At 41.5% G+C, this 25,307-nt stretch overlaps 1 protein-coding gene and 1 long non-coding RNA gene across 7 annotated transcripts in view; one reads left to right on the top strand and one right to left on the bottom strand.

Moving 5' to 3' along the window:
* The window catches only part of ALAS2 (5'-aminolevulinate synthase 2), a 94,759-nt gene that overhangs the window by 12,375 nt on the left and 57,077 nt on the right, over nt 1–25,307 (bottom strand). For 4 of the 6 annotated variants that reach the window (XM_028482297.2, XM_055081950.1, XM_055081952.1 and 1 more), the window contains exons 1-6: nt 10,335–12,521; nt 9,566–9,688; nt 8,623–8,733; nt 6,016–6,238; nt 5,276–5,460; nt 2,469–2,648 (exon numbers count right to left, since the gene is read on the bottom strand). In XM_028482297.2, the coding sequence (XP_028338098.2) occupies nt 2,469–2,648; nt 5,276–5,460; nt 6,016–6,238; nt 8,623–8,733; nt 9,566–9,688; nt 10,335–10,593 (1,081 nt within the window). In that variant the 5' untranslated portion in view covers nt 10,594–12,521. Of the gene's footprint in view, nt 1–2,468; nt 2,649–5,275; nt 5,461–6,015; nt 6,239–8,622; nt 8,734–9,565; nt 9,689–10,334; nt 12,522–18,526; nt 18,651–25,307 lie in introns of those variants that run through there. The other 2 variants (XM_024117667.3, XM_055081951.1) reach the window with 2 other exon arrangements.
* On the top strand, nt 10,343–18,408 carry LOC114484653 (uncharacterized). The gene is made up of 3 exons (XR_003677816.2): nt 10,343–10,428; nt 12,528–12,608; nt 16,558–18,408. It is a non-coding gene; the product is annotated as an uncharacterized lncRNA (long non-coding RNA).

Here is a 25,307-nt window from a genome sequence, read left to right as displayed (position 1 = left end):
GAGCAAAGCCAACAAATAGAGGTAGATCATAATCCTTCCCCAGCTCCATCTCCAGCACGGAATTTGTGACCCATAACTACTTTAGGTTGGGAAAGGAGGTGGGTGTGCACTGTCAGTTGGAGCTATGCCAAACCTCTTTATACGTGTTGACTAATTTCACCCCACTCCCACCCAAGCTGTGTGTGTGTGTGTTTTCCCCAACCTGTGATTAAGGCTTGCCTCTCTTTCTATTTTTACTTCATTCTGATAATATCTGTCATCTTGCTTATGCTATTTGCTAGCCTCTCTGCTTCTTTTTTTTTCCGTACAAGTCTGTGTATTTCCATCTAGGATTGGCACTACCCTATATGATGCCTTTGTTTAAATAAATTGAAAAAAAGTAACATTTTGCTCCAAGTTAATGTAGTCCTGATTTTAGATCCTGCTCACCCCCTCAGCCAAGTACTGTTGGCAGCTCTGTCAATATTGTTATTCTTCACTGGTCTTCCCTATTTCTGTCTTCTGGCTTTTTGTCACTATCTCTCTTTTTGTGGCTATTTCCATCTTTGTTTCTCTATTTTTCTATCTCTGCCTTTGTTTTTCTCCCTCCTCTCCCCTTCCTCCCTCTGTCTCTTTGTCAGTGTCTCTCACTCCCTCCCTCACCTTCCTCTCTCACTTCTCTCTTTCTTACTGTTTGTATCCCTTTTTTATCTACCTTTCTGACTTCAGACTTTTTTTCTCTATATCTTTGTCTCTTTCTGAGTTTCTTTGTACTTCTGTTTCTGTCTTTTCTGTGTCTCTGTGGGAATATATTTCTTTGTCATCTCTGTCAATATTGTTACCTGAGGGCCCCCACCAACAGACTCAGTCTCAATATACTGAATGAAAGTGAATTAGAAGTAATATGTATGTTCCTGTACATTTTCCATGCAGATTTACCATTTTTCCCTGTTATCCTAGACATCTTCTATGCTGATAATCGTTTATAAGGTCTTCAAATGGCTGTGATTCTCATATATAGACTTTGTGGCCAGTCTACATATACAAGAACCCACACTTCTGCCATTCCCCATGCCTGGAAACCAATGGTACAGGGAGTTGGAATACAGAAGAAACTTCTTCTGGTGGGAACAGGGACTCCAGGCCTTGATAAAAGTATATGAGCTGGGACAACAGGAGGGGAGAAAACCACAGGAGTTGGAGCCCAAGACAAAGAGGACAGTGTGATGGCTCAAGCATCATTTCAGTGGGAGGAATTCAGCCCTATGGTTGACAATTTAGGCAGGGTTTCCACCAAAAGAATAAGGAACCATTCATTTGCAAATGTAAGGAAGTAGAATGGTTCCAATATGGCTTTCACTACAAAAATAATGAATTAGAGGGAATTCCCTAGTGGTCCAGTGGTTAGGACTCTGTGCGCTCACTGCTGAGGGCCCAGGTTTGATCCCTGGTCGGGGAGCTAAGATCCCACAAGCCGTGCAGTGTGGCCAAAAAAAAAAGAAAGAAAGAAAGAATGAATTAGAGTAGTCTCAGTGGTAGAAATATAATCATTGTTAGTTGTAGAACTGTGAAAAAGGGCATGACAATAAGTTCATTATATAAATTAACTTACTTAAATTCTCACATCTACTCTATTATTATCATCTCCATTTTTAAAGGTAAGGCAACTGAGACACAGAGCAATTAAGAAACTTTCCCAAGCTAGTAAGTTGTCATACTGGGACTTGAACATGGATAGTTTGGTTCAACAGCCTGTGCATCACCATTGCTTGATGTGATGGCACTTACATTGGCTAAATCAGAGAATACAGTGGACTCTCCTTTGTTTCACTTGAAAAAGTGACAAGTTGAAATGAAGTGAGGACCTCTTCCTTTTAATAAATCCAGAAGGTTATGCCTAAAACACATGATTTCTGCTTAAAAGGGACAACAATATAATGATTTGAGCATTGTTTCAGTTGGGGAAAGAAAAGTGGTAGGATGATATTGGACCCTGAAAAATCTCCCAGGCAATGGTTTGTGAAATTTTCTGTTGCAGAAACCAGACACTGGGATGATTGCTTTGCACTTCTAATTGAGGGAGTGTCATGTGAAGGAATTGGAATCATACATCCTAGGGTGCAGGTACTCACTTTGGCACCAATTTACTGAGCCAACCAAGACAAATTGCGTACTGTCTCTGCACTTTAGTTTCTTAACCTTTGAGATCAGTGTAATAGCTGCCTCCATCCTTTGGCATTTACTGGCTGTGTGACCTAGGGCAAGTCACTTCACTTGTTTATGTCTCAGTTTCCTCATATAAATAAACAGAAATAATGATAGCACCTACTTCATAGAATCGTTGTGAAGATTAAGTGAATTAATACATGTAAAATACTAATAATTTTGCTTGGCACATAATAAGCACTCTATAAATGTTAGCTGTTATCATCATCATCATAGTTTTTGTGAGACAATTTTAGTAAACATACACTCACACATATACATACCATCCATGGAGTGAACAGTCTCAAAGGCCACAATTTTGGGTGTCTCAGGGTTGGACTTCTTTAGAAGTTTCCTCAGGTGGTCAGGGTCATTGTGCCTGAAGACAAACTTTGCTGCTCCACTATTGCGGATACCTTGGATCATTGAAGCATGGTTGCCTGCATCTGAGTAAATCTCACACCCTGAAGAACCAGATGCATAATGCTTAAGCTTCTGTCCCAGTATTCACACTTCAACCTCAGGATTGACTTGGCAGGGACAGAGAGCCAACCCTTTCCTCCCTTTAAAGACTCTGTTCTACTTCTCCATCCTCTGGAAGCCTTTGTAATACCTCTTCCTCTCTTGGAAGAACTCCTTTGCCCTGAAATTCTGACCCCTACACTCTTCCCTCCAGGCATTTCTAACTCTGGTCTGGCCTTTGACTATCTTGGGGTGGAGGAAATTTGAATTTCCCAAGAAGCTCCAGAGTTTCCTGAGGACAGGGTCTAGGTTCCTTCTCCTAGACACCAAGATTAAGCCTTGGAAAGGAGTTTATCCCAGGGAATGTTTGCTGATTTGGACTGATGCTAGATTCTTCCTGATCTAGGTGAAATCCCACCTCTTCCAGGTAGCATCCCTCTGCTTATAGTTACAGGGTAGACACTCATCAGACTTTCACAATTTGAATCATAAGCTCATGACAAGTCAGAGCTGGAAGGGCCATTGGTGACCATGGAATCTAATCCCTTTACTGTACAAGTGAGGAAGCTAAGGTCCAGAGAGGGGAAGACCTTTCTCTAGGACCTGAGGAATGCAGGGCTTTTTACTGGACAATGCTGGGAGAACAGGTAGAGATGGGAAATTGGTGGATGGAGTTGATTCCTGGGCCCCCAAAACTGCACTGACATCAAGGAACCGTGATTAGATTCCTTACTCTAATCCCTCATTAGAGTAAGGGATCACTTCTACCTGTGGACATCAGGCATGACTTCCTGGAGGATCTGCTGTGAAGGATAAGTAGACTGGGAGTTTCTAGGGAGCAGGAGCCACATCTTTTTATCTTTCTGTCTCTGGTACCCAGATTAAGGCTAAATGTACTTTAGATGCTAAGCAAACCTTTCCTGAATGAATGGATAAAAAACCAAATTACTGATTTTTAAGTGAGTGAATGAATATATGAATTAATATATTACTGAATGAAAGAGTGAGAGGAGGGGTGTCAAAAGATGAGCCTGAAGAGATAGGTAGAGGCCAGATTATTGAGGGTTTTAGAGGTATTATAAAGAGTTTGGATTTGGTCCTAAGGGCAGTGGGGATCTATTAAAGGATTTGGGGCAGGGGAGTAACAAAGATAGGTTTGCATTTTAAAACTATGATCTGATTGTTGTGAAGAATATATTGTAGGAGGGCAAAGGTGAAATCAAGAAAATGATGTTGGTCTAGGTGAGGGTGGTGGCAGAGGAAATGGAAAGAAGTTGAATTCTAATGGCTGAAGAGGGGGTTCACTGAAAACATTCCCAAAGATGTTGGCTTTAGCTGGGGTTATGTGTGATCTCGGAAAAAGTTTCTGAGAAGCAGTGGAGGTGTTTACAGTGTGCTGAAAAATCGACAGGAAGTGAGGAAGTGGATAACAAGTGTGGAGACTTCTCTCAAGAAGTTTGCCTGTTATAGAGAGAAGAGAGAAGGGCAGTAGCTAGAGAGTGATGAGGGAAAGTTTTTTTTTTTTGAGATGCAAAAGACTTCCACATTTTTAAAGAGAGGGAGAGTCTAAAGATACAGGAGGGAGAGAGAGAACTCATAGATCAAGGTTCCTGAAGAGGTAGAGGACACAGAGCACCAATGTAAGAATTAGTCAACAAGAAAAAGGGCACCTCTTCTACTGTGACAGGAGATAAGGAGAGAGGAGAGGACATGGGGGAATGCTCATGAGTTTACAAGTAGTTTGAGGCAAAATGTTGAGGACATTACTGCGTGGGGTCTTCTATTTTCCGTGTGGTAGGAGGTGAAGTCATTTGCTGTGGTTGAAGGTGAGGTGGAGGTGTAAGAAGGCTGAGGAGAGTGGGGTTTGGCAAAGTTACCTTGGAGACTTGGAGAGCTGACTATGAAAACAGGATTGCCAGGCAGCATAGAGGACCCGGTAGAGGTTGGGGATCATGAATTTTTAGTGGCTCCCATCTGAGCAAATATATAAGACCAGGATTGACATAAAGAAGGTGGAGAGTTATATTCATCCAGCGTTGGGCTATGATGGAAGGATGCCAGGCATATGAGTTGAAGACATTATTGGCTAGAGAATGGGGGAGTGGGAAGATGGGATTCAGATGGGATCTAGTATATAAGTGAAGGGATTGGCTTTAGGCAGAAGGAGAGATGCACTTTCAATTTGTAAAAGGAAAGAATGAAAGAAGGGTACATGAACAGTCAGATGAATTTGTGGATTTGGTGGCTATAAGTTAAAGGAGCTCCTGTCTGGTGGCTTCTGTTTTCTTTGTGTTGTAAGATGTGAGGTTATTTGCTAAGAGTGAAGGAGGAGGTAGCTACAGGTTTTAGAAGGGGGAAGTAAGTTTGAAAAAGTTGATGTAGGGACATAAAAGGACTGTTTATAAGTGTTAAGAGTGCAGTTGAGTTGGGAAGTGATAAATTTATGATGTTACCCTTCTGTGAGGTTGGGATATAGTCATCCAGTGTTGAGGAGATGCAAGGTGGGTAAGAAGGAAGGGCAATGGGAGCAAGTGAACTCAGAAGACAGGGAAGGAGTGATGGAGGCAGTAAACCTGGATGCTGTAGTACAGGATACCACCCCTGAACAAAGCTCAGGCCCCAGGCTTACCTGGCAAGATCTTGGCCAAGGTGAAGAGAGTAGAGTCATTGGCCACAAAGCAGGAAGAGAAGATCAGGGCTGAGTCCTTCTGGTGCAGCTCAGCCAGCTCTTGCTCCAGCTCAACATGAAACCTGCTGGTACCCGAGATGTTGCGGGTGCCACCAGCTCCAGCTCCGTGACGCTGCAGGGTCTCCCTGGCCAGAAGAAAACAGAGGGGGAACAAGGAGAAGAAACTCTTGTCAGATTCTGAGGAACTGGGTAGGTTTCTCTTCCTTGAAGGGGGTCAGTATTGACTTAGTGATTCTCTATGAGCTGTGTCCTATATAACCAAGTAGAAGGCAGGCTGGGGACAATGGGGAGAAATGGACCTTCCTTCTCAGGCTGAAAGCACTCAGGGATGGAGGGAGAAGCCAGGTTGAGCTTGATTAGCTTGGAAGACCTTCTAGAGGAGTTCGCACATCATCTCTGGTAATACTCGTTCTGCAGCCAGAGTAAGAACTCATAGAGAGTGGGCCTTGCTCGGTTTCTCATCCTTTCCTTTGTAGCACTGGACACCAAAGAGTTTGGAAAACATGGCTTGTTGGCTTAGTTCATATCTGAGGATTAGATTTGCTGGAGGACCTTGGACAAAAGGGGTGTTGGGTGGAAACAAGTTTCCCACTGTCAGCTCTGCCTTTTCCTTCCATGCGTGGCTTTGGCTCTTCTCTGGATGTCTCCCCACAGCTCATGGCTCAGACCCTACTACTCACTGTGTGGCTTGCAAGACCCGAGGGTGCCGACTCATGCCCAGGTAGTCATTACTGCACCAGACAGACACATCCTTTGAAGCCACAGATGCCTCAAAGAAGTGTTCAGCAAAGGGGTATGCATCAGCCCAGCGGTTCACAGTCTTGAAAACACGGTAGGTGTGGTCCTGTTTCTTCTCCATGATCTTGTTCCTAAAAAACTGGTCATAACCAAAGACATGGTTTCCTGCAGGAGTAGAAATGGGGATGAGAAGAATTCATTTTAAATTACTTCCTGGCTAGTCCATATTTTATTCATGCTCTTGATTTGGTGTTCTCCAATTCTCTTTCCATTTCTTCATTTATTTGATCAGTCATTAACTTACTGGGTCACATTAACTCTGTACTTATTTCATTCAACCATCCCTTTGCTTACTCACTGGCTCATTCACTTAGTAATTTATTTATACATTCACTCAGGCTTCCTACCCTTGGCATGGCCTCATCTCTTTTCCCAAGGTTAGTATGGCACCCTCCTTACTAGAATCACTACTTCTAGTTTCAGTGGAAGAATGTTGATGGGTCTAGTTTCTAGTCATAGCTCTGCCATTTCCTAGTTCTGTGATCTTGAGCAAGTCATGAATCCTCTTAGTTTTAATTTCCTCATCTGTAGAATGGGATTAATAATATCTTCCTTGCAGAATTGTGACCATCTGATGACAAACAGAATGTAATACACCCAAACTAGTGTCTGGCACATAGTCGTAGTATTGTGATTATTGTAATATAGTAGTAGTAGTAGTAGTAATAATAATAATAATTTTAAATAATATTATTATAGCCAACATTTAATAAGTGCCTATTACATGTAATACCCTCTCTTAGGAACTTATAGATATTATTTCATTTATTCCTCATAACAACCCTCTGTGGAAAGTTCTATTAGTATCTCCATTTTTCAAGTGTGGAAACAGAGGCTTATGGAGGTTAGGTAAATTGACCAAGGTCATACAGCACATAAGTGGCCTACAGGTAAGTGACCTAGAGTCTACTTCTTTAACCATTACCACTACAAAATGGAGCAACCCTACTTTTAGGATAAATTGAAATAATGCATGCCAGTGGGCTTGTTGAACTCCAGAACTCTACCCATGAGACAGAAATCATGATTGTTGCAGATGGCAATTTATATGGTAGGGGTGTAAATTGGAAACATCTTTGCTGCGGGGATGTTTGGAAATATGTACCAAAAGTTTTTTAAATGCACATGCTGACATACCTAGGGAAATATTTGCAGCATGTTTAACAGAAAAATTGATATCCAGAATTTATTTTTTAGAAACTCTGAACAATTATTATGGAAAATTTTAATCCAATAGAAAAGTGGGCAAAGAATATAAACAAGACAATTCAATAAATGTAGAAAAAGATGCTTAATCGGGGAAAATCAAACTGCAAAAACAAATTTTCACTCATCAAATTGATAAAGATTTAAAAATGTGATAATACTAAGTGCTGGAGAGTGTGTGAGAATATGGATTCTCTTTGATAACTGGTACACCACTTTGGAGGACTAATAGGCAATAATTATTAATATTGAAAATGTACACATCCTTACATCCTGAGAATTGTCACCTCAGTGTCTATCCTAGAGGAACACTTACTTATGTACATGAGGTACATTCAAGGATGTTTGTTGCACCTCTGTTTGTAATAGGAAAAATTGGAAGCAACCCAATAGAGGAATAGCTAAATAATCTCTAGTACAGCCACACTAAGTCTAAGATAATACTATATATTATCTTTGGATACATTTATATGTATGTAAAACCAACATACAATGTAGAGTGGAAGAATACACACAAAAAATTGGAAACAATTACCTGAAATATAGGTGCTTGGTTAACTAACTGATGTTGCATTCATGCTACAGAACACATTTCAACCATTAATAATTATTATGCAGCTCTATATTTAGGGACATGGAATAATGCCCATGATATATTGTTAAGTGAACAAAGTGTAATAACAAACTCCAGGTGGAATAAGATCACATTTCTAATAAAAACATGTGTGTGGAGGGAAGTGTAGTTTTGTGTGTGTGTGTGTGTGTGTGTGTGTGTGTGTGTGTTTAGTCATAGGAAAATATCTGGAAAAAGTATGACAAAAAGCTAATGGTGGATGGTGGAACTCTGAGTGCTTTAAATTTCCCTCTTTATATTCTTTTTATGTTGGGAAAATAAAACAAATTCTATTATGAAAAATGAATATAAACACATAGAGGGGAAAAAGGCTCTCTGTGAAGGTTGAGAGTTTTTGAGGGAAACATGGAGAAGAAATAATAGGAATACACCTAATATTTCATGAAGCTTCATAACAAGTTAGAAGCACTTCCATAAGTGTAATTTTATTTCCTTCTCATAATAACTTGTTGAGTTATTAAAATCTCACTGGAGGGAAGTGACTTACTTTCTAAAGCATGCAGATACAGCAAGTGCCAGCATTAAAATTTAAACTCATATTCCCTTTGGCTCTAAAGTGCTTCCTTGCCATTGCCTCTACTGCGTCAGAAGCCCTTTCAGTATTCCTTCCATATTCCTACCCCTTTTACTTCCTCCTCAGCAAACTCACCAGCCATGTTGTTCTGAATCAGGTGCGTGACCTTCTCTGAATTTTTTTCTGACTCCTGGGGACTGAAGAATGGCTTCCTCAAGCTGGTTGAGGCCAGGGAGATGGGCAGGTCTGAGAAGGAGTATGGGATTCATTGGCCATGAAAAAAGAGGGGGAAAAGAAAGCATGTGCTATCTCTTTAAACGCAATACAACATATAAAAATTCAAGTTTAAGAAGGAGGGAAGCCTTGTGCAGAGAGAAGAAATATTCTGCAAAGTGAGCCCTTTCTCATCTCCCCAAGTGGAGACTTATATGTCAGGAAACCATCCATAGGCTGAATTACACTTCTCTTCACTAGGACTTTCCCTTGGGTGAGATAACTGGAGCAGCAATGCTGAGTCTTGCACTTGGAAGGTAGATGCAGGACAGTGTACCTTACTCTTCTTTTCTCAAAGTAATTAAAATTCAATTTTGAAATTTTTACTCTTAATTATATCCCAAAAGGGTCTATGAAAGATGTTGACTGTATGGCCAACTCTCAAGTGTCGCCTTCAGTGGTCTGCACCAATTGAGTTCACCTGGGCTCCATACCCTTCTAAAGAATGTACCTGCTTCCAAAACTCACTCTTTTATGCAAATCCAGATTGTCATAGAGTGGTATTGCTTAAATGTGGGAGCCCAGACTGTTGGAATCCATTTAGCCACTTGGGAGAGAGGAGGCAGAACTCTAGAGGGCTCATTTTAGACTAATAGCTAAAAGTTACAGAAGCATGTATGTCTGTTGGGGAGGGTGCATTTCAGTGCACAGTCTATGCTATTGAGTACCATGGTTCCCCTGGAAAAGACTGGACTTCCATCATGAAATGTATCCTAGCTGCCCTGAGCTGCCTAGCTCAGGACCGTAATAAAGTGAAATCAAGCATTAGGTGTAGAGGTTACATGAGGTGGAACTTAACTCCAACCTGTCTTGAAAGTCTTCACATCCTCCTGGACTTCCGGGGCTGCCTTCTGCACAATTTTACTCTTCCCATCCTGGAGTTCCAACAGCATGAAGGGACAGTGGCTCTTGGCCCAAGATGGAGAGTCTATGCAAAGTTAAAAGAATAAGTGGCAGTGAGCTTCTAGGTGTAAGTTTAACAGTGGTCACTGAGAAGTACTATATCTCAAAGCTCTATCTCAGGCTATGGTAGAGACACAGAGATGGATGTATCTGGTCCCTAGGGGAGTTCCTAAGTTGTTGGGAATGGCACATGCTGGAGACACATTATGAACAGTGCTGGGATGGGAGGGAGGACATGGGCTAGAAGAGGAAAGGGACATGACCCAGAATTGGATTTGGACAGGCTGGAAGTCTAGGTAGGCTTCATAGAGGAGATGATGCCCAAGTTAAATGTTGCATGAGAAGTATGAGATACTCTAGTAAAGATAATGGGAAAGAGTCATTTGACAGGTGCAAAGACACAGAAACTTAAGAAAACAGAGTTAATCCAGACAACTTTAAGTAGTTTCAGCATGACTGGAGTATATAGAATGTGAGGGGCATGAGAGTGAAACTCCTTTTAGACATACTGCCAGAAGTCAGAAGCCAGTGTATTTTTAGGCAAGCTCATTCTTCCTTGATACTTTTCACATGAACCCTTCTAATTATTAGGTAATGATGACCAGTATGACTTGGAACCTTATCTCTAGGACCCAGACATTCTCCCCCATTTGCCAGCAGTGACTTCTTACCCCCTCCAGCCTTGGTTGCCTTAAGGTGGATTTGAGAACAGGTTGTTCCTTGTGTGGCCAGGATGGGACAGCGTCCAATACCAAACAGGAACTGGTGAGTCTTAATCATCTTGCCCAGGAGGGCTGTGGGGCTCCGGATCAGCACTGGGCAACGCTGTAGCAACATGGCTGCTGCCACCCTCTTGAGCCCGAAGTTCTGCATAAGATGTGGAAGAGAGGAGATTCCACCATGAAGACCTGGCTGAAAGCCAAGGGTCATTCTTGTGTTTGATCCTTTGCCTTTAGCTTCTCACCCAGTGCTTGCCTCCCTCCCCAGAGATGCCTTTATTGTCATTTCAGGGTAAGAACTTTCCAAATATTAAAGTGTACTAATAGGGCATCAGAGAGGAAGAAACAGGAAACAGATCATTAGACAAAAGAGGTGAAGAAAAGAGTTCCCACTGGAGGTCAGAAAGCCTGAATTCTGATTCAGACTCTGCCACTGGCCCCCTCTGTGATGGTAACGATCATTGAAGTATGATTGGGTGTGGCAGGATGAGTGTTGACAACCCACCAACCCTTTGATCAACACTTAAGACTAAGACTCTTTCTAAGAATATTGGCCTCAGCCAAATGAAGATTCAACCTGTTAATGCAGACAGATGCCATGAGGCTTCACTCAGAGTGTTTCCTGAGCAGACCTAGTCAGAGAGACAAGGAGCTTGAGGCCATAGGTACCAACTTAAGTAGATTCAGGGAATAGGACAAAAGGGCACCATGTGCCACAAGACAGGTATTTTACTGTCTTTGGATTTTCTCCTGGATTTTGGAAAAGCAGATAGAGATGTAGGTGAAAGCAAGACCCAAGGGATCTGGGAAACAAGTCTATGGGTGAATGAAAGAGGCAGAGGCTAAGACAGAGGAGAGAATAGGGGTGGGGAGAATATAAGAAAAAATACACATAGTAAGCATTCAATAAATATTTGTTGAATTTGGGAGTAAATTAGTGAATGAGCAGGGACTCAAATGGAGGAAAGAGAATAGAGGAAGAGTCATAAATAAAGAAAAATTAGGCAAGATAAAAGGAGGAAAGTAATAGAGAACAAAGGTGCAATGGTAGTAGTGGAGTTACAACAGAAATTGTGGGAGAGACATCAAAGCCAGAGGAAAGGGGACAGGTAGAGATAAGAACAGGGAGAAGGGGACTGATCCAGAAAAACAGAGGACAAGAGGATTATGGGAAATACAGAAGGTAGGGAAAGAGACTGAGATGAGAGAAAGAGAGAATGAAAGAGAGAAGATGAGAGAAGAGAGAGAGAGAGAAAAACAGAGCAGAGGTAGAGTTAGAGACAGATAGACAGAGGGACAAAAAAGGGATATGAGGCGAAATCAAGGAGCATGGAGGAATATACAAAGACTCAGAAAACTGAGAGCAGGAGAGGAGAAAATCCAGCAGAGGCAGAGAGTCAGTCAGGCACAAAGGTAAAGGAGAAATTCTGTCAGAGATTGTGTGGGTGGGGGAGAACAACAAAGAAGAGTTAGGGGAAGAGGATCTTGGCCCTCCCTACTGAGGGAGATGAGAGTGAGACTGAGTTAGAGCTAAGATCAAAGTATAGAGACAGAGAGATGGCTAAGGTGGGTTGGGGGGTTGGGATGAGGGAGGGCTGAGACATGTAAAGACAAAGAGAGCTAGAGATAGCAAGAGGGAGAAATAGATTAAAAGAAAAAGGACAAACTAGATATCCAGCATCAGAGGGTGAGACAAGATATGGGACAGGATAATGGGAAAGAGATGGAGGAATGTGGCAAGACTAAGGCCCTCCCACCACCAGGAGAGTTACTTAGTAGAACCTAACTGCACCTCTAGTATTTCAGGATTTATGTTGTGAGGGAAAAGTGAACAGGAGGAGCTCGTGGCCATGTCATCATATGACAACCTCTTTCACCTCTTACAGAGCAATACCCCTCCCTTCTAGATCTCATAGAGCAAACACCCTCCTCCCAAAGTAGCCTCTTCCCCTTGTTCCATCCCAGAGCCTCCTCCCTCCAACTTTCACAGGCTGTCATAAGAGCATAGGTTGGTATGTGGGGTAGGGTGTGTGGGTCCTGAAATTGGGAAAGGCCAAGGGGTGTTGAAAGGCCTAATGAAACTCATATTAAGACTTTAGGAAAGTGCCTAAAAGAAAATCTTAGCTTTTCTTATTTCAATTCCAGCTCCCTAACTCCTTGTTGGACGTTCTTGGAAAGTCACTTCCCCTCTTTGGGTCTCAGCTTTCATCAGCTGTCAAATGAAAGGTATTTATGTCTACCTCATATGGTACGTAATGAATTGGATTTAATGCCTACCTTATATCTGGAGATATGAGTTTCCCTTCTCCTACCTTCCTGCAAAGGCTAAAGTGCTTGGGACTGAGCCTGCAGACCACAGATAAGGCTCCCAGAGTTTATCACATTTAGGGTCTGACCACTCCCCAAGCTGAGACCAGGGTGTGGAAAAGAAGAGGAGTTCCTTTCTAGAATCATGTCTGTGCATCTGGCTGGGGCTGACCATAGCTATTGGTGGTGAGGGGGGCAAATGGCCCAGGGAGAGGAGGCAAAGCAGATGGCCAGGTTCCAGGCTCCTGCAAATTCCTTTCCCCAACATTAACAACAATAATGACAACATTGGGGTATGTAATGTGAAGAAAAATCCCCAAGATTGGAAGCAAAGTCCAGTCCTGCCTTAGGATGATGGTGAATCCCACCCCCAGGTATAAAAACAGAAGTTCAGTACACACATCATCTCTAAGGGACTTTTAGCCATGATATTCTCAGGGACCTGGGAAAATATAGGCTACTTCTTGGAATTTGTTGAATTATCAAGTTCTTTCAAGCTTCAGTTCCAGTTTCTCTGTTCTGACACTCCTTTCTGGGAATTTGCCCTGCCTCCCTCTGCCTGCCCATCTTGGGCTCTGTTTCCATTCTATCTTACTACGTATCATGAGACTGGAGTGAGTAAAATCGAATCAAAGGAGTATTTTAGACAATTTAGGGTATTAAGAGCACAGCCTCTGGAGCCAGACTACTTGCATTTGAATCCTGGCTCTACCACTCACTAGCTCTGGGACATTAGAAAAGTCATGTCTCTGCTCTATGTCTTATATCTTTAAAATGTAGGTAATAACAAGGACAATCTACTTCACAGGGATGTTGTGAAGATTCAGTAAGATAATATATATAAAGTATATAGAAGAGTGCCTATCCTAGAGTAAATGCTGAAAAAGTGTTATCTGTTATATTTTATATTCTACAGTTTCTATGTAGGGAAAGTGAAGGTATAGCCAAGGGAAGTAACATCATGAGTACACCAGACCAGGTCTGGAAAGCTGATTCTTGTCTCAATCCTGATTCTTGTCCTGATTCTGTTACAACTTACTATATGAACTTGGGCTCTGTATTTTCCCTCTCTGGGACTCAGTTTCTCCAAAAACATTGGACTAGATATCTCCATAGATTCCATCTGGTTCTAACAGTCAAACACTCACAGAGTTCTCACTGTGCCATACCCCTTTGTAAATGCTTCACATACATTGACTTATTTAATCTTCATGACAACCCTGTGAGTTATATACTAATATCAACTTTATTTCAAAGATGAGGAAACTGAGGGCCCAAAAGATTAAGTAACCTGTTCAGGTCACAGAGCTACTAAATAGGAGAACCAGGATTTGAACCTAGTCAATCTGGTTCCAGAGCCTACTAACTTAACCACTATGGATCTATGATTCTAATATTACTACACATTATCCTGATGGAGAGCCTGACTCCAGGCATAAATCCACTCTCCTACACTAACAGGTCCCTTTCTGGGACACTTGATTTTGAGTTGTAACCAATGCCTTTACCACAGGAACAGATTTCTAACTGAAGCAGAATTTCAGGCACTGGTGAACATTCATTCATTCATACATTCATTCATTCCATTATTTAACAACTTATGCACCAATCTTTGCCAGGGTCTTCTTAAAACAATGCTTTTACCCAAGGAGATAACTGTGAAATTTTGGGCCAAGTGATAGAGCATTACTAGAAGATTTTCCCTATACCTTAAAATCCTCTCTCGTGTTAGCAGCCAATCTGCAGTCCCAGAGATCAGAGGGGCCAACCACAACTCTACCCCAGGAGAGAGCCAGAAACCACTCACTGCAGTGTTCCTCGATCTCTCTCTCCCCTTTGTGGCCTGCTTTGAGAGAATCAGTTAAGTCTGGAGGGGATGTGGTCACTTCTCTTCAGGAGTTGGAAGCATCAGGATTTACTTCCCTTCCTAGCACCCTCTCCCCATCATGGAAGAATCATAAAGAATTTTAGATTCCTGGAATCAGAATCAGAAATTCTTAGAAACAAAAATTAAGAAGACCACAAAATCAAACTTAGAAGAAGTTGTGGAAATCATAGGCCAAGCCCTTTTTTTCAAAGTGTGAATGATTTGCCTTACAGTGAATTAGGGTGAGAAAACAAATCAATTGAATTTCAGCATAGGGCCCCATTCTTCTCCCACCATCTCCCCTTATTTCTGCTAATTATTCATCTCTCAATTCCCTCAAATCTCTCCCTTCCCAATTCATCATTCCCACCACCCCACATTCACTTTGTTTTCTCTCCCTACCTCTGGCCCTCTGGGGTCTGACCCGTTAAGCTCTGCTGTCAGCCAAGGAGAGAGAAGGAGTCAAAATGAGGGAGGAATGGAGAATTGAAAAAAAAATACCAAGACCTCTTCCTGGGAGACAGAGAAGGAATGGAAGAGATAGAAAAACAGTGAGACTGAGAGATACAGAGTAGAAGAAAGAGATGGAAAGGGAGAGAGAGATTTAGAGGAAAAGATACATATAGACCTCAGATGAAGGAAAAATAAGAGAAAGCTAGAGTGTCAGAGAATGATGAAGTAAAGTGAGTGATCTTGAAAACTAACAGAGGAGAGGAAACAAGGAGGAAAAAAGACAAAGGAAAGCTGAAAACTGGGAAAGACAGGAAGAGACATAGGGGGGGAAAAGGAAATGACAGAGTGACAGATTCTAAGGAACAAAGTCAGATCTAGTCAGACCAGAGAGTCAGCATATACAGCCTTGAGGTGGGCAAGCAGACCAAGAAAGAGGGCACCAGGCTGAAAGCAACACTTACCTGTTGCCCTGCACTGAGGACGAACGAACGACGGGTTGGGTGCTGTGGGTCAGGACCTGGTTTTTATCCCTTCTCCCTTGGCTCAGCTCCACCCACCCCGCCTTCTGCTGGCCTGGCCCTGCATTGGCCCCAAAGGTATCTCAGGCCCTTGCTAGAGATAAAACCCAATGTAGTCCCCTCTTGTCTCCCCCCTCACCCAGCACTGGCTCTCCCCTCTCTATTTTCTTTCCCTTCTCCCTCTGGAGTAGTAAAATGAGTTTGCTGGGCTTTGGAATTAGACCATCCCTATATGGCTAGGGCACCTTGAGCAAAACCATCTATCTCTCTGACCCTCATTTTCCTCAACTATAAAAGGAGGGCAGTAAAAGTCAGAAGCAACTGTAGCACAAGAGGGAAGGGCTCTGTAACAGTTAGCGTCCATAGATGACATCCAGGTCATTGTAACAATTCAATAACATCATGTACAGAAAACACAACACAGTGCCTGGTCCAAAGAAATAACAGCTAATGTTGATTGAGTGCTTACTATGCACCTTTGTTAAGTGCTTTACATGGATAAATTTAGCCCATCCTCATAAGGACCTTATGAGAAAGGTATTGTTATTCCCATGTTACAGATGAAGAAACTAGGGCTCAGAGAAGTGAGACAACTAACTGATAATACCCAGATAGTAAGTTCAGAGTCCAACTATGAACTTAGGCAGTCTGGTTCCAGAACCTATACTCTTTTTTTTTTTTTTTTTTTTTGTGGTATGCGGGCCTCCCTCTGTTGTGGCCTCTCCCGTTGCGGAGCACAGGCTCCGGACGCGCAGGCTCAGCGGCCATGGCTCACGGGCCCAGCCGCTCCGCGGCATGTGGGATCCTCCCAGACCGGGGCGCGAACCCGGTTCCCCTGCATCGGCAGGCGGACGCGCAACCACTGCGCCACCAGGGAAGCCCGGAACCTATACTCTTTAAGCACTATTCTCCCTTTCAGGATATACAGTTAAAAATTTGAAGTTCTCTATTTTCTCTTTTTATTACCAACTCCTTATTCCTTTGTAATTTTCTTCTCCTCACTATCTTCTCTTTTCCTTCTCAATCCTAGGGCAGCAGGACTATGTCATAACCAGGCAATTTCATCTGTGGAGCAGATTATCATCATTAATAGTGTATTAACATAAATGGAATCATACTCTATAATGATCTGCAATTTCCTTTTTTTCCATTTGACCACATGGCAATATGCCATGTAGGTCTTTCCATATAAATTCTTTCTTTTTCGTGGAGTCATACTATTCAACAATCTGAATGTTAACATAATTTATTTAAACACTCACTTATTAATGTAAATTTAAGTTACTTCCAGGGATTTCCCCCCTCCATTATGAATAATGTTGCAATAAATATCTTTGGGTTTATGTGAGGATATTTTTTATATGGTAACATCTTAAAAAAATTCCTGGATCAAAGGATATATAGACATTAAAATTTTTGATACTGCTAATTTGCCCTATACATTTGCTATACATGCCCAATAATGGTGCATAAGAGTGTTTGTGTCTGTTCACTCATAAACTTGCCAACACCATTTAAAAAACTTAATTAATTACTTAACTGAAATATACTTAATTTACAATATTATAACGAATTTTTATTATTTCCTTCCTTCTGCTAACTTTGGATTTAGTTTGCTATATTTCCTATTTCCTTTGATATATTGTTTCTTTTTAAAAATATGTTTTTATAACTATAAATCTCTGTTTGGGCACTGCCTTGCTGCATCCCATATGTCTTGATAGGTTGTATTTTCATTTTAATCCATTTCTAAGTATTTTCTAATTTCCCTTGTGATGTATTCTTTGACCTACTGATTGTTTAATAGTGTGTTGTTCCATTTCCACATATTTGTGAATTTTCCAGTTTCACTTGTTATTGATTTTCAGTTTCATTCCTTTGTCACCACAGAAGATATTTTGTATGATTTTATTCTTTTTAAATTAACTGAGACTTGGGGCTCAATTTATGGTGTATCCTGGAGAATGCTCCATGTGCACTTCAGAAAAATATGTATTCTGCTATTGCCAGCGGAGCATTCTGTATATATTATCTGTTCTAGTTGGTTTATAGTGTTTTGCAAGTTCTCTATTATTGATCTTCTGTTTATGAGTTGTTGTTCTACCCATTATGGACAGAGGAGTATTGAAGTACAGAACTATTATTGTAGAACTATTTCTCCCTTCTGTTTTGCCTGTTTTAGCTTCATATATTTTGTGATGGTCTTGTTAGTTGTGTGTATGTTTATAATTATAGCTCCTTGGTGAATTGACCTTTTAATCAATATGTAATGTCCTTCTTTGTACCTTGAAACACATTTTGAATTAAAGTCTGTTTAGTATGATATTTGTATAACTACCCCAGTTCTGTTTTGGTTACTATTTGCGTGGAGTATTCTTTCCATAATTTCACTTTCAACCTACCAGTTTCTTTTGATTAAAATGAGTCTCTTGTAGGCAGCATATAGTTTGATCATAATTTTTTCATCCATTCTGGCAATCTATGCCTTTTGATTGCAGAGTTTACTCTATTTACATTTAAACTTGTTACTGATGAGGAAGAATTTGCTTCAGCCATTTTGCTATTTTTTTCTATATGTCTATAGCTTTTCCTTCCTCATTACCTCCATTACTGCCTTCATTTGTGTTTAATTGATTTTTTGTTGTTGTGTTCCATTTTGTTTCCCTTCTCATTTTCCTTTTTGTATATTTTTGAGTTATTTTCTTCGTGGTTATCCTGGGGATTATAAGTAACATATTGAATTCATAACATTTTAGTTTGAATTAATACTAACAGCTTCAGTAGCATGCAAAACTCTGCTCTTATACTCCTAGACACCTCTGTCCTTTCCCCTTTATGATGTTATTGTCATAACTTACATCTTTATACAATGTGTATCCACTAGCATTGACTTATAATTATTGTTTTATGAATTTGTCTTTCAAATCATGTAGTAAAAAAGAAAAGTTACAAACCAATAATAAAATAATACTGAATTTTATATTTACCTATTTAATTACCTTTACTGGTGTTCTTTATTTCTGTGTATGGCTATCTAGCATCTTTCACTTTCAGCCTGAAGGACTCCCTTTTGAATTTCTTGTAGGGCAAGTGTACTGGTGACAAATTCTTCTGATTTTGTTTGTTTGGAGCTGTCTTGATTTCTCCTTCAGTTCTGATGAATAGTTTTCGCAGATATAGAATTCTTAGTTGACTATTTTTTTCTTTTCACACTTTAAGTATTCCTTCTGGCCTCCATGGTTTTTGATGAAAAATCAGCCATTAGTTTCGGGGGAAAACTGAAATTCAGGAGAACCCTGCTTCCCCAACACCCCCCCCAAAAGTTCAATGATTGAACAGCTATCCATGAATAAAAACAGCTCTGGAAAACATCTAGAGTCCACCTAGGAATTTTAGCAACACAGTGGAACAAAAAACTGAGGATTTTTGAGAACCACACAAGCAGAGAAAGAAGACAACTTCATTCCACCTGCAACATCCCATCTCCCAAAGCAGCATTGTTCAGCACCAAGAAAGAACTTCCACCAAGAAAGAGTTCCTCTCTCTAGGAAAGGAAGAGTAGGGGTGAGCAAACAGCTTATCCAGCCTCTTGAGGCATTGCAGAAAGTTCCCACTTTGGTTTCACCCCACCTAGACCAGCAAAGCTGAAATGTATAGAGCCAGCTAGGAATAAGGAAGAAAAGCAGAGGCTATTATTAGCAGACATGCAGCAGGAACAATCATAGTTCACAAAGACCTGCTCTGCAGACGAATTCAGCAAATTTCACCACTGAGGAAACCAACAGCCAGCACAGTTGCTGTGGATTGCCTGCATATTTCACCAGCTTTCACTCCACAGGTATTTGCATTTGCTGATGTCAGCCATCTGAGTTCCTTCCCACTCCTTTCCTCCTCCCACCCCTGCAAGAGCCCAGGAATCATACCAACAGCCATCCAGGATCCTGAAGCTATGAAAGTATAAGTTGCCAGCTGCCTGAGTCCCTCCCTGCTACTGCCAGAGCCCAGGAGCCACACACATAGCCATGTTGAGCCTCTGCATCTGCATGAGTGCAAAATGCCAGCCTAAGCACCCTGGGTGACTTTCACCACTGTGCTTCTGCTTGGGGCCTCCAGCTGTGCATCTACATGGAAATAGCCTGATGCCTCCACTGTAGCTTTCATACCCTGAGGAAGAGCTTGCAGCCACAGTGGGCACACCAAAAGCCAGGGTTCGTGGAGCAGTTTCTGAGCCCAGATCAGGCCCTGTCTTCTGTCACTGTCCAGCACTACCACACCCACCCATAGCTAACCTCTTCAGCTGTGCACCTGCATGCTTCCAGCCTGGATCCTGTCATCAGCCATCAGCTTCCACTGCAGTACATATGCCCGGGGTGAGATGGGCAGGGAGAGTTGGAGCCACAGGTGATCACATGGAACGCCACAGCCCCTGCAGCTGTTTGTGGGCCTGGATTAATCACTGGCTGGCAACATCACACCTTCCCATAGCTAGCCCTTCTAGCTGTGTACCTGCATGTCCCTAGCCCAACTCCCACCATCAGCCTCCACTGAAGCACACATGCTTAAGGAAAAAGTGTGCAGGCACAGGTGTCTGTAGCTAGCCTCTGCAGCTGAGTGTGTGCACACCACTGGCTCTGACCAGCACCACTGACTGCCCTGGTCCCTAGCTGCTAGATCTTGAGGTGCCACTAAGGAGTCCAACAGTCCTTGCATCCACTGTGTACCCCCCCACACTGTGCCGTGTTCACCAAGGACCACATAGTTGTCAGTGTTGTGGACAAAATTGGCCTAAACTGAAGAGACATCATGCTTCCCAGATGCAGTGCCACCACAAACCCCCATACTTGGCACCCTGGACCACTAGACCCAGGTCACAGCATGATACAGTGTGCCTCTATTCATAGATGAAATGCTTCTGTTACTGAAGTCAGTCCATAAAGTCTAGAAGAGTTGATTACTCCTTCAAATGTGCAGATACATAGTCAAGGCTACAGGAATCATGAAAAAAATAAAGAAAATATATCTCTACCAAAGGAATACAGTAAACCACCAGCAACTGTCCCCAGAGAAATAGAGCTCAAGGAAGTGTTCCACAAAGAATTCAAAATAATTATTCTACAGATACTCAGAAAGCTATAAGAGAACACAGATAAACAATTTAATGTTGTGAGGGAAACAGTGCAAGAACAAAAGGAGAAGTTCAATAAAGAGATAGAAAACATAAAAAAATAACCAAAGAGAAATTTTGGAGCTAAATACAATCACTGAATGGAAGAGTCCAATAGAGAACTCCAACAGCACACTTTAACAAACAGAAGAGAGAATCAGTGAGCTAGAAGGCAGATCAATTGAAATTATCCAATCAGAGAAACAAAAAAAAATGAATGAAAGGTAATAAAGAAAGCCTATGGAAATTATTAAATACCATCAAAAGAAATGTTATACTTAACTGGAGTCCCAGAAGAAGAGATGGAGAAAGGGCTGAAAGCTTATTTAAAAGAATAATGGCTGAGAACTTCACAAACCTGGGAAGGGATATAGATATTCAGGTTCATGAAGCTAATAGGTCACCTCAAAATTTCAATCCAAAACAATGTTCTCCAAGATACATAATAATAAAATTGTTTAAAACCAAAAACAAAAAGAGAATTTTACAAGCAACAGGAAAAAAAATTTCTACAATGAGGGAATACCCATAAGGCTATCAGTGGATTTCTCAGCAGTGAACTTACAGGTTAGGAGAGAGTGGGATGATATACTCAAAGTGCTAAAAGAAACTGCCAGCCAAGAATACTTTAGCCAGCAAAGTTGTCCTTCAGAAATAAAAGAGAGATAAAGAGTTTCCCAAGCAAAAGCTGAAGGATTTCATCACCACTAAAGCTGCCTTACAAGAAATGCTGAAAGGAGTTCTTGAAGCTGAAACCAAAGAATGCTAATTACTAACACGAAAACATAAGAAAATAAGCAACACATTGGCAAAAGTGAACATATAATTAGACTCGAAACAGCTTGATACTGTAATATGGTGATGTGTTAACTAGTTAACTCTAGCATAAAGGTTAAAAAACAAAAGTACCCAAAATAGCTATAGCTTCAACAATTTGTTAATGTATATACAATAAAAAAAGATTAAAATAGTGACATAAAACGTATAAAAGGAAAGGGGATTAAAGTATATAGTTTTTCCATGCAATCAAAGTTAAATTGTTATCAGTATGAAATAGACTGTTGTATATATAAGAAGATTTATGTAAGCTTCCTTGTTAACTGCAAAGCAGTTATGAAAAAAAGATAGAAAGAAGGGAATCAAACAATATCACTTTGGAAAATTATCAATCCTCAATGTTAGACAGCAAGAAAGGAAGAAAAGAACAATCAAGCTACAGAACAGCCAGAAAACAATTAATAGGATGGCATTAGTCAGTCTTTACCTATCGTTTACCTATTAAGAATTACTCTAAATGTAAATGGATTAAATTCTCTAATAAAATGGCAAAGTGTGGTTGTATGGATGAAAAAATAGAACCCAACTATATGATGCTTATGGAGACTCACTTCAACTTTAAGGACACACATAGGCTCCAAGTAAAGGGATGACAAAAGATATTTCATGCAAGTGGAAACCCAAAGAGAGGAGGGGTAGCTATATGTATATCAGACAAAATAGTCTTTAAGCAAAAAATAGTAATAAAAGGCAAATATGATAAATATGTAATGATAAAGGGGTCAAGAAAATATAATGATTGTAAAGGATGCATGAACCCTGATGTTCATTGCAGCACTATTTACAATAGCCAGGACATGGAAGCAACCTAAATGTCCACTGACAGAGGAATGGATAAAGAAAATGTGGTACATATATACAAGGGAATATTACTCAGACATAAAAAGGAATGAAATAGTGCCATTTGCAGAGACGTGGATGGACCTAGAGATTGTCATATAGAATGAAGTAAGTCAGAAAGAGAAAAACAAATATTGTATAATATAGCTTATATGTGGAATCTAGAAAATAGTACAGATGAACTTATTTGCAATGCAGAAATAGAGTCACAGATGTAGAGAACAAACTTATGGTTACCAAGCGGGGAAGGGAGGGTGGGACAAATTGGGAGATTGGGATTGACATATATACGCTACTATGTATAAAATAGATAACTAATGAGAGCCTACTGTATAGCACAAGGAACTCTATTAAATGATCTGTGGTGACCTAAATGGGAAGGAAATCTTAAAAAGAGTGGATATATGTATACATATAACTGAATCACTTTGCTGTACAGTAGAAATTAACACAACATTATAAAGTAACTATACTCCAATAAAAAATAAAATAAATTAAATAAAAAAGAAGATATAACAATTGTAAATATATATACATCTACATATATTAAGCAAATACTAACAGTTCTGAAAAGAGAAATAGATAGCAATACAATAGTAGTAGGAGACATCAATGCCCCACTTTCAACAACAGATAGGACATCTATACAAAAAATAAATAAGGAAACATTGGATTTGAACCATACTATAGAATAAATGGAACTAACAGACATGTACAGAATATTCCATCTAAGAGCAGCAGAATATTCTTCTTAAGCACACACAGAACATTCTCAAGGATAAATTATATAATATGTCACAAAACAAGTCTTACCAAATTTTTAAAAAGATTGAAATTATAGCTAGTATATTTTCTGACGACAATGGTATGAAATTAGAAATTAATAGCAGGAGGAAAGCTGGAAAATTAACAGATAGTTGGAAATTAAACAACATGCTCAGTGGACATATATACACTACCAAATGTAAAATAGATAGATAGTAGGAAGCACTGCATAGCACAGGGAGATCAGCTCAGTGCTTTGTGACCACCTACAGGGGTGGAATAGGGAGGGTGGGAGGGAGATGCAAGAGGGACGGGATATATGTATACATATAGCTGATTCACTTTGTTATACAGCAGAAACACAATATTGTAAAACAATTATACTCCAATAAAGATTTTTAAAACAACAACATGCTCAGCAACAATTGAAAGGTCAAAGAGGAAATTGAAAGTGAGATCAAGAAATATCTTGAAACTAAAATTGAAGCACATCAAAACCCATGTGTTTCTATAAAAGCTGTTATAAGAGGGAAAATTATACTGATAAATGCCTACATCAAGAAACAAGAGAGGGGAGGAGTCAAGATGGTGGAATAGGAGGATGCGGAATTCGTCACTCCTCACAAGTATATCAAGAATACAACTACAGGGAAGAGAGAAGATGGCGGAAGAGTAAGACGCAGAGATCACCTTCCTCCTCACAGATACATCAGAAATATATCTACACGTGGAACTGCTCCTATAGAACACCCACTGAATGCTGGCAGAAGACCTCAGACCTCCCAAAAGGCAAGAAACACCCCACGAACCTGGGTAGGGCAAAAGAAAAAAGAATAAACAGGGACAAAGGAATAGGGACGGGACCTGCACCAGTGGGAGGGAGCTGTGAAGGAGGACAGGTTCCCACACACTAGAAGCCCCTTCACAGGCGGAGACTGCGGGTGGCGGAGGGGGTGAGCTTCAGAGCCACGGAGGAGAGCGCAGCAACAGGGTGCGGAGGGCAAAGCGGAGAGATTCCCACACAGAGGATCGGTGCCGACCGGCACTCACCAGCCCGAGAGGCTTGTCTGCTCACCCGCCGGGGCAGGCGGGGGCTGGGAGCTGAAACTCAGGCTCCAGTCAGATCCCAGGGAGAGGTCTGGAGTTGGCAGCGTGAAAACAGCCTGAAGGGGTTAGTGCACCACGGCTAGCCAGGAGGGAGTCTGGGAGATGTCTGGAGCTGCTGAAGAGGCAAGAGACCTTTTCTTCCCTCTTTGCTTCCTGGTGCGCTAGGAGAGGAGTTTAAGCGGGCCACTTAAAGGAGCTCCAGAGACGGGCTCCGAGCTGCCGAAGGGACAGGAGACTTTTTCTTGCCTCTTTGTTTCCTGGTGCGCGAGGAGAGGGTATTAAGCGCACCACGTAAAGGAACTCCAGAAACGGGCGCGGAGCGGCCGAAGAGACAGGAGACTTTTTCTTGCCTCTTTGCTTCCTGGGGCACGAGGAGAGGGGATTAAGGGCACCGCGTAAAGGAGATCCAGAAACGGGCGCGAGCCGCGGCTGTTGGCACGGACAGCAGAGACGGGTGTGGGACGCTAGGTTTGCTGCTGCCGCCACCAAGAGGCCTGTGTGCGAGCACAGGTCACTCTCCACAACCCCCCTCCCGGGAGCCTGTGCAGGCCGCCACTGCCGGGGACCCGGGATCCAGGGACAGCTTCCCCGGGAGAATGCGCGGCATGCCTCGGGCCGGTGCAGCATCACGCCAGCCTCTGCCGCCGCAGGCTCGCCCCGCATCCATGCCCCTCCCTCCTCCCTGCCTCTGTCAGAGCCCCCATATCAGCTGCTCCTTTAACCCCATCCTGTCTGAGCGAAGAGCAGACGCCCTCGGACAACCTATGCCAGAGGCGGGGCCAAGTCCAAAGCTGAACCCCAGGACCTGTGCGAACAAAGAGGAGAGGGGGAGGTCTCTCCCAGCATCCTCAGAGCAGGATACACAAGCAGGAAACACAAGCTTTAAATGATACATTACACAAGATGGACTTAATTGATATTTGTAGGACATTCCATCCAAAAACAACAGAATACACATTTTTCTCAAGTGCTCATGGAACATTCTCCAGGATAGATCATATATTGGGTCACAAATCTAGCCTTGGCAAATTTAAGAAAATTGAAATCATATCAAGTATCTTCTCCGA

This window comes from Physeter macrocephalus, chromosome 21 (genome assembly GCF_002837175.3).
Source record: "Physeter macrocephalus isolate SW-GA chromosome 21, ASM283717v5, whole genome shotgun sequence".
Taxonomy (NCBI): domain Eukaryota; kingdom Metazoa; phylum Chordata; class Mammalia; order Artiodactyla; family Physeteridae; genus Physeter; species Physeter macrocephalus.
The sequence above is the reverse complement of the archived record's forward strand: the minus strand, read 5'-3'. Positions and strand labels throughout refer to the sequence as shown.